Source organism: Narcine bancroftii, chromosome 2 (genome assembly GCF_036971445.1).
Source record: "Narcine bancroftii isolate sNarBan1 chromosome 2, sNarBan1.hap1, whole genome shotgun sequence".
Lineage (NCBI taxonomy): Eukaryota > Metazoa > Chordata > Chondrichthyes > Torpediniformes > Narcinidae > Narcine > Narcine bancroftii.
This window is the reverse complement of record NC_091470.1, coordinates 105,458,989-105,471,347: the sequence shown is the minus strand read 5'-3', so window position 1 is coordinate 105,471,347 and position 12,359 is coordinate 105,458,989. Positions and strand designations below refer to the sequence as shown.

At 41.3% G+C, this 12,359-nt stretch overlaps 1 protein-coding gene across 11 annotated transcripts in view; it reads left to right on the top strand.

The window, feature by feature from the left end:
• Window positions 1-12,359, top strand: part of letm2 (leucine zipper-EF-hand containing transmembrane protein 2) — a 37,493-nt gene that overhangs the window by 2,104 nt on the left and 23,030 nt on the right. For 4 of the 11 annotated variants that reach the window (XM_069917839.1, XM_069917841.1, XM_069917843.1 and 1 more), the window contains exons 2-3: window positions 7,058-7,109; window positions 10,953-11,310. In XM_069917839.1, coding sequence (XP_069773940.1) covers window positions 11,185-11,310 — 126 coding nt within the window. In that variant the 5' untranslated portion in view covers window positions 7,058-7,109; window positions 10,953-11,184. Of the gene's footprint in view, window positions 1-6,924; window positions 6,963-7,057; window positions 7,110-10,952; window positions 11,311-12,359 lie in introns of all 11 variants that reach the window. The other 7 variants (XM_069917836.1, XM_069917834.1, XM_069917833.1 and 4 more) reach the window with 4 other exon arrangements.

The following is a 12,359-nucleotide window of genomic DNA, read 5'->3' as shown; positions in this document are numbered from 1 at the left end:
TACTTTCTGTCCACTAATATTGCTCTACAAGGAGCAGGTATGTTCTTGGACTGACTGGCTACTTACTATACTATAAAATTCAAAAGCTTACCAAATTGGAGGAAAAAAGAGCAAACTGGCAGAGGAGCCACAGAGACTGCCTTGAGGTAGGGTTCCCCACCTGTAATGTCAACACTTTTTCTCCCATTGATACTGCCTGACCTGCCACATTCCTCCAGTAGATTGTTTTTGTTTGCTTCAAGCTTCCAGATGAACTCAGTGGGTCAAGCAGTGAGGACAGGGATAGTCGACATTTCGGGTTTAGGTATATGTGCTGACCTTAGAGAGGGTTCAGAGGGGGTTCACAAGGAATGAAAGAGATATATGAGGATCTTTTGACGATTCTTGGCCTGAACATTGGAATTTAGGAAAATAGTGGGGTGGGCGGGGGGGTGGGGGGGCTCATTAAAACACTGAATGTTGAAAGGCATGGACAAAGTAGATGCAAAAAGGTTGTTTCCCATGGTGGAAGAATCGAGCACAAGAGGTCACAACTTTTGGATTAAACGGCATCCACAGGAATTTCTTCAGCCAGAGGGAAATAAATCTGTGGAATTTGTTGCCACAGGCGGTTGTGGAGGCCAGGTCATTGGGCTCAGGTATCAATGGCTCCCTAATTAGCCAGGAAATCAAAAGGTTATGGGTTGAAGATTGGAGAGTGGTGCTGAGTGGGAGAATGGATCAGCTCATGATTGAATGGTGGGGCAGAGCTAATGGGCTGAATAGCCTATTGTCTTATGGGTGCAGGGTCTCAACTATCCCTCTACCTTCACTTGATCTTCAGAAGTTGTATTTTTCTTCAAATTTTAGCATCTGCAGTCTCGTGTTTCCTGTTAAGGTCTAGATTCTACAGTCATATTTCAGGACAACACAGAGGAAGGCATTCAGCCCATTAAGTCATTGCTAACTCAGGTTCCATTCCCCCTCTTGTGGTCCAGTAAACTATTCTCTCACTTAATCTCCATCACCTCACTACTCCCCCCCCCCCCACATTGCCCCATTCTCCACAAATTTCTTGACCACTCATGCACAGCAGCCAATCAACCTCACTTTCTGTATGTTGTTGGGGATGTGGGAGGACATTGGATCAACAAAGAAGCCTTGGTGTACAGTTCCAAAATTCCCCTGAAGCAGGCAATACATTGAGAAGGGGTGGTGAAGAAGGTACACTGGATGTGTCCCCCCCGCAACTTGACGTCCTCATTGGAAGACCACACTCAGTACGAATTGGAAACAACATCTCCCCTTTCATCGATGACACAGGTGCACCTCAAGGATGCATGCTTAGCCCACTGCTCTGCCTCACCCTACACCTATGACTGTGTGGCCAGGCATTCAAATGTTATCTGCAAATTGGCTGATGACACCATTGCTGTTGGCAGAATCACAGACACCAATGAGGAAGGATACAGGAGGGAGATAGATCAGCTATTTGAGTGGTGCCACAAAAACCACCTTGCACTCAACATTAGCAAAACTAAGGAGATTTGAATTTCAAAAGGAAATCAGGAGAACACAAACCAGTCCTCATCAAGGGGTCAACAGAGGAGAGAGAGTCAAGAACTTCAAATTCCTGGGTGTCACCATCTCTGAGGATTTGTCCTGGAGCCTCTGTTGTTGATGCAATCATGAAGAAAGCTCGCCATTGGCTATATTTTCTGAGGAGATTTGGTTTATTACCAAAGACTTGAAAACCTTTACAGGTGTACTATGGAGAGCATTTTCAGCGGTTGCATCACTTGTATGGAGATGCCAACACTCAGGACAAGATTAAAAGCTCCAGAGGGTTGTTAACTCGGCCTGCAATATCATGGTCTTCATCAAGGTGGTTTCTTAAGAAAGCAGCCTCTATCCTCAAGGACCCCCACCACCCAGACCATGCCCTCTTCACTCAGCTACCATTAGGGAAAAGGTACAGGAGCCTGAAGATGAGCACTTAACGACCCAAGGACAGCTTCTCCGCTGCCATCAGATTCCTGAATAATCAATGAGCCAAAGCCATGGCCTTATTTTGACTTTTTCTGGCACTATATTTATTTTGAAATGTGGTTCATAGAAATATTTGCACTGTAACACTGCCGCAAAACAGAATCTTGTGACATGTTCATGACAATGCTTTCTGATTCTGGATGCCTGCCTTCATTAGGTGGGGCACAGAGTATAAGAAATGAAGTTCTACCAAGATCTTCCTAAAACATTGGTTAGGCCACTGTGGGAATATTGTCTGCAGTTCTGATCATCACACAGGGAATGCTGCCTGAGACTAAACTGTTCTGAGGAGAGATTGGATAGGATGGTTTGTTTTCCTTCAAATGGAGAAATTTGAGGGAGGTTCTGATAAGGATGTACCAAATTACGAGAGACACAGATAGGGAGAGAGTAATGCAATAAACCAAAGTGCTCTTGCAGCATCCTTTGGAAGCAAAAGCATAACCAGTAATTTGGGCATGATCCCTTTGTCAACACATGATGTTATACCTTGATGAGGGCTCAGGCCCGCAACATTGGTCATCTACCTTTGCTTCCTATAGACCTGCTGAGTTTCTCCAGCTCTTTTGCCTATTGCACTGCAATCACAGCACTTGCAGTGATTCCGGTTTAACTAGGGAGAGTGTAAGAAACCTTTCCACATCGCGAAGGTTTATAGGACCGTAGGGTTAAGGAGAGGTGTAAAAGTGTATCTGAGAAAGAGTTATTTCACCCCGAAGATCATTCTTCCTCACTCCCATCAAATTCCTGAATGATCAATGATCCAAAGACACTTGCTTACTCTTAGTGCACAATCCTAATCTATTGTTTTAGGGTGGTTTTTATGAATGTTTGCACTGTTATGCTGCCACAAAGCAACAAATTTTGTGACTTGTTCATGACAATAAATTCTGACTCTGTCAGAGAAGGTGATAGAGGCAGGCATTCTCACAAGATTCAAGATCCATCTGGATGAACATTTAAATGTCAACGGCACATGCTAGTAGAAGGGTTACTCAGTGTTCAGAGCTGCACAGTTGCTCAGCAAAAGGAGCAAGACTACAGGTCACCCTTGGGCAAGGTGTCGTACCTGTTTAGCTTCCCCCCCCCCCCACCCCCCAAATCAGGGACACAGGAAGCCATGGATTGCAGATGGTGGATGGTTTTTAGAAGCAGATTCTACAGATTGGAATTTCTGGTTGTAAAACTAAAAATGCTGGGCAGATGAATATGCTGATCAATGGCCAGGGTGACCCGTCCAGTACGGACATTGCAACTGAAGATGGCAACGTGAAACCACTTCAGTATTTTTCCCTTGAACTTAACATCGACTATGGTCTCAGCTCAAAGACGGAGCCTTCACCGAAGGAGAACAGGGGGGAGGCAACAACTACAATTAGGAGGGTTAGAGATCGTGACATCTATTGACTGCATTAAAAAAAACAAGAAAAAAATTATGATTTTCATCCATGCCCCCCCCAGGGTAGGGCGGAGGCTGTTATGGCCTCCATTGGGAAAGACTGCACAACTGAGCTCATTTATTTCTTAATGTATAGTTACTATTGCTCAATCAAATCAAGCAAGGGGACATTGGCAGACACTTTACCCATTAAGTTGATAGTTTTGAAACAACCTTAGACTGTATGCTCGGCATCCACAAAAATATAGATATATCCCTTGAAGAGAGCCTGCGAGGAAGCTTGTCAAGCTTCTTTTCTGTGCATTTGCACATCAGTCTGGATCCTGCACATTGTAACACTTGTGTAAGAGACCAGAGGGCAATCACTTACCCGTTATAAAATTGAGAACAGAAGTTTTAAAAACAATTTTTATGAGACTTCAATTGTGAAAACCTTTTTTTTTCCGAATCAGTGTTTATTGGGAAATCACCAGGAGATCTGTTGTTTAGTGACAGCATTACAGTGCGAATACAGTAAAACCCCTCTTATCAGGAATTCAATCAACTGGCAACCTCAAGCAACCAGCAAAAAAACATTGCAGAAAATAAAAGGGTAAAAATAGAAAGTTTAATATTGACACATTTCACCGTTAGTTCTCCATGCAGTCTCAAACTCGCTTATCCAGCATCTACCAATCCCTGTAGGTGCCAGCCAGATATGAGGGGTTTTACTTCATTGCGATAAATTACATTTCAGAAATAAATAAATAGTGCAAGAAAATAGGATAAAAAATGAGGTAGTGTCTGTGGTTAATTCAGGAATCTGAAGGCAGAGGGGAAAAAAGGTGCTCGTCTTCAGGGTCCTGAACCTTTTCTTCCCCATTGGTAGCAGTGTGAAGCATTGAATTCACTGAGGACAGAATCCTTGAGGATGGAAGATTCAATGTAGCAAATATTTGTCTATTTCTGCAGCGTGGTTGTCATTCTTACAATTGCTCCTAGTAATAATTTGTGATGCATTTTGCTGCATAAAAAAAAAGATATATCCCTTGAAGAGAGCCTGTGAGGAGCTTTACATTTTTCAAGCAACTGACATATTCTAATAAAATTGCAAACATTTCTGCTTGAATGGAACTCTTGCACAACAATTTTGCAGATGAGCTGAACCAGCAAAAACAATGTTCTATTTATTACACTGTTGCTGACAGTGAACAGCTTTTAGAATTGCATCTTCGGTCTTCCATTTGAAAACTAATTATAAAAGAATATGAATTACAAGTTTTTACTACCTGGAGTTAGAAGAATTCTCCCTTCATCTGCTATCAAGACCCCCTCCCCACCCATCCTAAAACTATTGATATTTTGCATTGACGCTTTTCTGAAAGTTACCCAAATTCCCATCCTTCTTCATGGGCAACCCTATTAGTTTGAGCCTTAAGACTGCAGATTTTGGAATCTGGAGCAAAATAAACTATCTGCTGCAGGAACTCAGCAAGTCGGGCAGTATCAGTGGGCATGAATTGCAAAAGGTTGGTTTGCTGGTCCAGTAGGCTATCAAGAAGTCAAATGGAATTTTAAAAATTTAAATTTTGTAAATTTTAAATTTAGACATTCAGCACGGTTACAGACCATTTCAGCCCACAAGTCAGTGCTGCACAACTTACTCCCAATTAACCTACACCCCCGGTACGTTTCAAGCAGCGGGAGAAAACTTGAGCCCCCAGGGAAAACCCACGGAGACATGGGGAGAACATACAAACTTACAGACAGCGCGGGTTTCGAACAGGCAGCATGGGTTTCAAACCCCAGTCCTGATTTCAGCCGCTAACCCTGATGCCAACCATGCTGCATCTGCAGTCCTCTGTGCAGTTCTGGTCTTACTTGAGGAAGGATGTACTGGCTTTGGAAGTGGTGCAAAGGAGGTTCACGAGGTTGATTCCAGAGTTGAGGGGGTTAGCCTGTGAGGAGAGATTGAGGCTGGGAATGTACTCGCTGGAATTTAGGAAATCTTATAGAAACATAAGATTATAAGATAGAGGTAGGTAAGTCATTTCCTTTGGGAGACTAGAACTAGGGAACATAGCCTCGAGATTCAGGGTAATAGATCTTGGATGGAGATGAAGAACTGCTTTTCCCAGAGGGTGGTGAATCTATGGAATTCACTGCCTATTGAAACAATTGAGGCTACCTTAAACAAATTTAATACAAGGATGGATAGATTTTTATATAGTAGGGGAATTAAGGGATTTGGGGGAAAAGGCAGGTTGGTGGAGATGAGCCGCTCATCAGATCAGCAGAATGGCGGAGCAAGCTTAAGGACAGATGGCTGACTCCTGCTCCTATTATGTTCTTATGGTGGGATAAAAACAATGGTCAACATTTTGGGCTGGAACTCGATGGACAGGTGGGGAGGTGTATGTAGTTGATTAACAGGTGCCAGTCAAAGGGAGAGAGAGGTGAGAGAAAAGGGTGTCAGGTGGCTGTAGATGAATTATGCGTGATGGAGTTGGAGGGTGAGGGTGTGTTTTGGTGAAAGTAAAAAACAAATGCTCTGCTGTTGTATCTTGTATTGGCTTCTTTGAGGAGAGGAAAGGAACCAATCAACTTTGAGCCCAGTTTTGACTGCCTTCATGTGCTTTTACTGTACGAGTTACTAGATGATAATGCAAAATGGATATTGACTTTTGATATTCGCAACTGTTATTTATGAATAGAATTGACTCTGAACTGGAGTAATAAAAACACAAAATGATGGACAAGCTCAGCAGGTCAAGCAGTGTCCTCTGTGTAGCAAAGGCAAAGATACATAACTGACATTTAGGGCTGGAACCCTTCATCAAAGTGAAGTGTACTAGATTTACATGGATTATGACCCAATTATTACTGCCTTCTGGAGGTGAAGCACTTAGGATCTTTCTTGGTATTAAACAAAATTTTATTTTTCTAAACATTAATTGTTGATGTGGCTGATTTGGAAAAGTAAAAGACTTAACAACAGGAGATACAGGTCTGCCACAATTGCGTAAATGTGGAATCAAGTCTTCTGAATGTTATTCTCAAATGTCATAAATGCAAGTTTCAAACTAAGTTCTTAATTTGACATTTGTTTTAAACATATGTTGTTTTTGTACTTTTATTTATATTTGTGGCTTTAAAAATTCGGCTAAATGTTCTCCCCACTTTTCCTAGTTCGTTAGGAAGAATTTACTAGAGTGCCATTGCTTTTCTGACCTGTTTGAGTCCCTGCATGCAGATTTCAGCAAGTGCCTCTCTGGATCGAGATAAAAGAATTTTTTTTTGGAAACGCTGGAGGAAAAGGCCAGTTTAATGTCTCAGTTGGTTTGTACAGGGTGAAGTTTCAACTTTGGCACTGTGGCTCATTGTCACATTGGAACTTTGTGTATTCATACTAGATCTCTTTTGAGGAAAGAGTCATTTTTTGTATATACATTGCTTCTACAGTCATGGGTTCACTTAGAATGTTTAAAATATTGTCTCAAATTTCTAACCATGTGCAGGCTTACAAAAAAGTGAAAGCAAGCATGCTAGTTGTTAGGTAAAATACTGCCCAAACTTATTATTAATTAATTTTTAATTTAAGAATTAATGATCAGACATTTTAATATTTAAGATCCCATGTTTTGTTTACAGAAGATTATGGCTTATTCAGCTATTCCTTACTTACCTCTATTGCCAGATCAAGGTAAGATGGTGAACTGAGGAATTGTTATATTTGACATCTTGTTTGATTAACTCCTGTAATTCTAATTTAGCCAGAAGATGTCGCTTTCCTTGCTTGACTGCAGGTTCATTTTAATTGTTCAAGATTTATTCCTGACACAAAGCTATGAAACAGAATGTCCCATCATTATCATATTTATGAATTTCTTGTGTTTCCACATTGCAAAAATGTATACAAAGACTGCTGGAATGTATGTTTTCTCAGTGCCGTGGAGAGTACAATAATACTCATTCACCCAGTTCTGACAGGGTGTAAATGATGGTTATGGGTAATTTGTCTTTCCTCATACCTCTGGATGCACCTAATTCAGGACATTGCCTTACGAATGCATAGTGCAATTTTTTCCCCCTAAATTTAGATCATGGCACATCCAGTAGTTTAATTCTCTTAATCAACAATAAAAAAAATGATCCTTTGGTCTGTAAAAATGTTTCCTTCTTGCACCCTGATAGTTCAACTAGTGAAGAGCTTATACCATTGAATTGGAGACTTAAAGTCTTTGGTTTCATTTTCGGGCAGCATTTTTTTTTTCTGGCTATTTTCATCTCTGATTGAGAGGTTCCCAATTATTTAAAAGCTAAGACCATAGACTAGTGGTTTCCAAACCTTTCCACTCTCATACCACCTTAAGTAATCTCGATGCTCCGTGATTAGTAAGGGATTGCTTAAGGTGGTATGTGAGTAGGAAGGGAAGGTTGAGAATCACTGATCTAGACCCAATTGTTACAGAAATATTTTGCTTGAGAAAAATTGTCATTGGCCCATTTCCTTTGAGGTTATGAAATGGTGCACATAACGAGTCAATTAGGGACAATTAAAACAGTGGTTTTCAATCTTCTTCTTTCCACCTTAGCAGTCCCTTACTAATCACAAAGTACCGATGGCATAGGGATTACTTAAGGTGGTGTGTAAGTAGAAAGAAAAAGTTTGAAAACCACTGCCAAAGACCATAGAACAGAAGAGCACAGCAACAGGCCCTTCGGCCCACATTTGTGCCAAGCATGGTGCCCAAATCAAACTAAAATTCTGCTTGTATCTCCATCCTCTTCAAATTCATGTGCCTATTTAGATTCTAGATGCCTTTTAAATGTTACAATTGTATCAGCTCTTGTCACTACCTCAGGCAGCCCAGGCACCACATAAAAAGAAAATTAGCCTGTATGTCCCCATTCCTCTACATCGGAGAGACTGGATGCAGACTGAGAGATCGCTTCGTTGATCACCTTTGCTCTGTCCACTGTAATAGCGGAAATTTCCCTGTGGCAGCCCATTTCAATTCCCCACTCCATTCCCTGAAATGGTCTCACATTCCGCCAAACTGAGACCATACGCAAAGTGGAGGAACAACCCCCCCATTTTCTGTCTGGGCATCCTCTAACCAGATGGAGAACTTCTCCAGTTTCTGTTATCCCTGCCCCCTGGTCTCGCCCCTTTCCTTATCCCCATGTCTCAAGATCCTCAGCCCTTTTCTATCTCTCCCTATCCCTCTGTCTCTTTTCCATCTTTGCATTCACAGAGTTACCCCCTCCTCCTGTTCAATTCTCAGCTTTTCTCTCCTGCCCTTCCATCCACGTCCTCCTATGGCTTCAAACTATTGGCCTGTTTTCCCTGCCCCTGCCTCTCTCCTCCACCTTTTTATTCAGGTGGCAGTCTGCTTTTTGCTCACACCTTGATGAAAGGGCTCAGGCCCAAAACATCAGTTTTATAACTTTGCCTCCTATGGATGTTGCGGAACCTGCTGAATTTCCCCAGCATTTTTGTATATTTACAATCATTGAGTCCAAAGACTTTCTTGCTTCACTTGGGTAAGAAGGATGATGATTAGGAGTTCTATAGTTCAAGGGAATTATCCACTCAGTTAGGGTATAGACATTATATGTCGCGTGTTATCACAAGTGGAATGTTCTCTGGTCCCTGACGTAGGTAGGGTTGAGTACTTTATTGTGGGCAGCATTGTAATGGATCTCAGCACTGATTTGTCAAACTATCTCCCTTACATTGTGTTGGAAGGAAAGTAATCGATAAAGAAGCTGAAGGCTGGCCTGGTAAATTGTGATTGTCTGAAAGCTGATAGAACAGTTGAGAAAGTCTGCTATTTGCAGGATTCAAGGCAGCCTATGTGATACAGTATGTTCCAGTTGATGTTCAGAGAACATTAAATGATATACAATAATATCCCTATTATCCGGAATTCAAGTAACCAGCAGCCTACAGCAACTGGCAAAAGAATTGGGGAAAATAAATAGATTTTAAAAATCCAAAAGTTTAAAATTGGCGCTCCCTAGTGGGCAGTTCACCAATGCACACAACACACAATCTCAAGCAACGGGCAAATTCACTGAACTGGCGGGAGTTTTTTTTTACCCTAAATCAATACCTCCCAGTTGAAGCCAAGATTATTAAAGGATAGGAATCATTCTCACGTGCATTCCTCGTGGAAGGATAAATTCAGAAGTTATCCCGCTTTGCACTAATGATATTCATTGATGTAACATTTAATAAATCTGGCCAGTCGGTGATAATCAAAGGATCAGCCTGATATTCTCATTCGTTACAAAGTTGAGGAAATCATGAGGGCAGCACATGATTTACAAATGGAACGATATTCTCCATTAGTCTGAGCTGTTTCAATCACTCATTTATTCTGTAAGTAAAGGTTCTCTCCCATGTGCAGAGATGGTCACTGTGAGGATATGGTTTCAAAAATACTGGACACATTCCTTTCCAAAAATTCAATGTTTTTCTATACATTACTTGTAAACTCTGAATGCATTGGTTTGGAATTATTTAACTGAATTAGTCAGTTGTCAGCCACTTAGTTCACAACCTCTTCTAGTCAAAAATATGAGTATACAGGTTGAATACCCTGTATCCGAAATGCTTGGGACTTTTTTTGAGGGGTTTATCGGTTTTCGGAGCAATGAAACTAAGCAGCACAGTCACATCAGCAGAAAATCTTTATCAGTGGTTAAACAGCAATAACAGTAGGCTTTTTATGTGCCGACATGATGTCACAAGTGGAAAATTCACATGAAATAACGTTTAGTGCTTAAAAAAAAGGGTCTCCGCTTACAAAAGAAGACCAACTCCCTGCCTCCTCCCCACCACTGCCGTTGATCCCTGAAACCTCCTCACCTCTGGTCCCCGACACTTCCCCACTGCCCAAGCTCCCTGCTCCTGCCTGGGAGCCCGAGGTGACTTTTTCTTGAGAATGGAGTTGCCGTCACCGACTCTGGCTGCAGCTGACGCTGAAACTTGGAGCTGCTCTCCATTTGGCATCTTACCGGCCAGAAGCAAAGATTTTATTTTGTACCACTGAGCTCTGTTGTTACCAAACTGGCACCATCAGAGCAGAGCCCCACATAGGCAAGTCAGGTGGTGAATTTTTTTCCACTTGCCGGTGCTTTAAAATAAAATCGTTTTTTGGATCTCTTTGGTTTTAGGATCTTCGGGTCTTTAGTACCTGTTTGCAACTTCCACCCGTCAGGTCCATGGCTTGAAGCCCCCATATAAACACACAAACAAACCATGCTTTGAAAGAAGAGGCTCACTTTCAAAGAGAACTAAAAGGGTATAAGATTTATGGTGCCTGCTCGATTTGTAGGCTGCTACAATGCATAAGGTAATTCTGCTACTCCATGTAGGAAAAGTAGTTCTCAAATTAGTCTGCTATCTTTTTGCATTATGGTTGTAATTTTAAAATGTGCTTTTTTTAAAAAAAAACAGAGGACCAAACTGTTTTACACACAACACCAGGAATTCACCAGTGCTGATTCTGCATGTCCACGGTTTTCATTCAAACAGGTTACATCCCAGAGCTTTAGACGTGGGGAGGAGGACACCTCTTCCCTTCTACCAACGACCTCACAGTTGTCCTTCTTTAGTACCTGTTTGCAACTTCCACCCATCAGGTCCATGGCTCGAAGCAGGTCAATCACCCCCATATAAACACACAAACAAACCATGCTTTGAAAGAAGAGGCTCACTTTCAAAGAGAACTGAAAAGGCTTTTGTGAAAAAATCCTGGAAACAACAAATGACAAGCGAGCTGAAACTTTACTACAATGGATTCCGATTACTTTGGATTGACATTAAGATAGCAACAAGGATACTGTCAAGGTTACTGAATGGATTCCAGCTCAGCCGCCGAGAAAGGCAAAGGGTAGGTAGGATCTTAGCTATAATTTATTAACTAAAAGTAAGCAACATGTCATTGAATTTATTTGAGTTATAAGGAGGGAGCAATATTTTGATTTAATTCTCCCGTTGTAATGAGCTCACTCCAAGTGTACATTACAGCACTGTACAGGCCCTCGACCTTGCGCTGCCCTATCTATATATACCTACCAAAAATAAAAATCCTTTTGTACCTCATAACCCTCTATTATACTCCCAACAATGTGCCTGTGTAAGAGATTCTCAAATGCCTTCATTACTGTCCCTGGCAAGGCATTCCAGGCACCCACAACTCTCTGTCACATCAACAGTAATCTTTCCGGTGGTTCTCTGGGGTGGTTATTTTGTATTTATGAGCTGGGAGTGCTACATCCTGCCCGACCACCTTCCTTTTAATATTGATCTATGATTTTTTTTAAAATTGTAACAAAAATTTGATTTTTGATTGCAGAACTTGATCTGTTTACATTATTTTTCAATAATTTGTCACCTGACTACATCAAATTGGAATTGATTTGAAAGAAAAGTTTCAAATTTTCTAGTACACAAACCACCAAGGAATTGAAATTAATTATAACCCAGAGTAAATCACATTGGTAACTATTAATGAGTCAAGTCATCTTACAATGGTGAAACCTAACTCAGCACCTCCTTAAGGCAGTGACAATCAAGTCTGTTACATGTGTTATGCTCCTGTGGAATATTCCAGGTGAAGTTGGTGGTAGAGCCACAACTCTGGAGTTGGAGGCATTCAGGTAAGTAAAATATTTAGTTATTTTGGCCATGTTCTTTGCATTAAAGGTATCCCACTGAGGTCCAGATCTATGCCCCATCCTGGTCTTTGTCCCGGTCATGTCTATGATTTGTCCTTCTGTTAAAGTGGGCCTGATGTTGCTTGTTAAACAAACACAAATACAGCTACACTTTGCAAAGCATGAGAGCTCCATTACAGTAATAAGTAACTAGTTGCACCCCAAGAGAGTCTGACTTGTGGTTTACCAGTTACATATTTATACAGACAAACTTGCAGTTTTC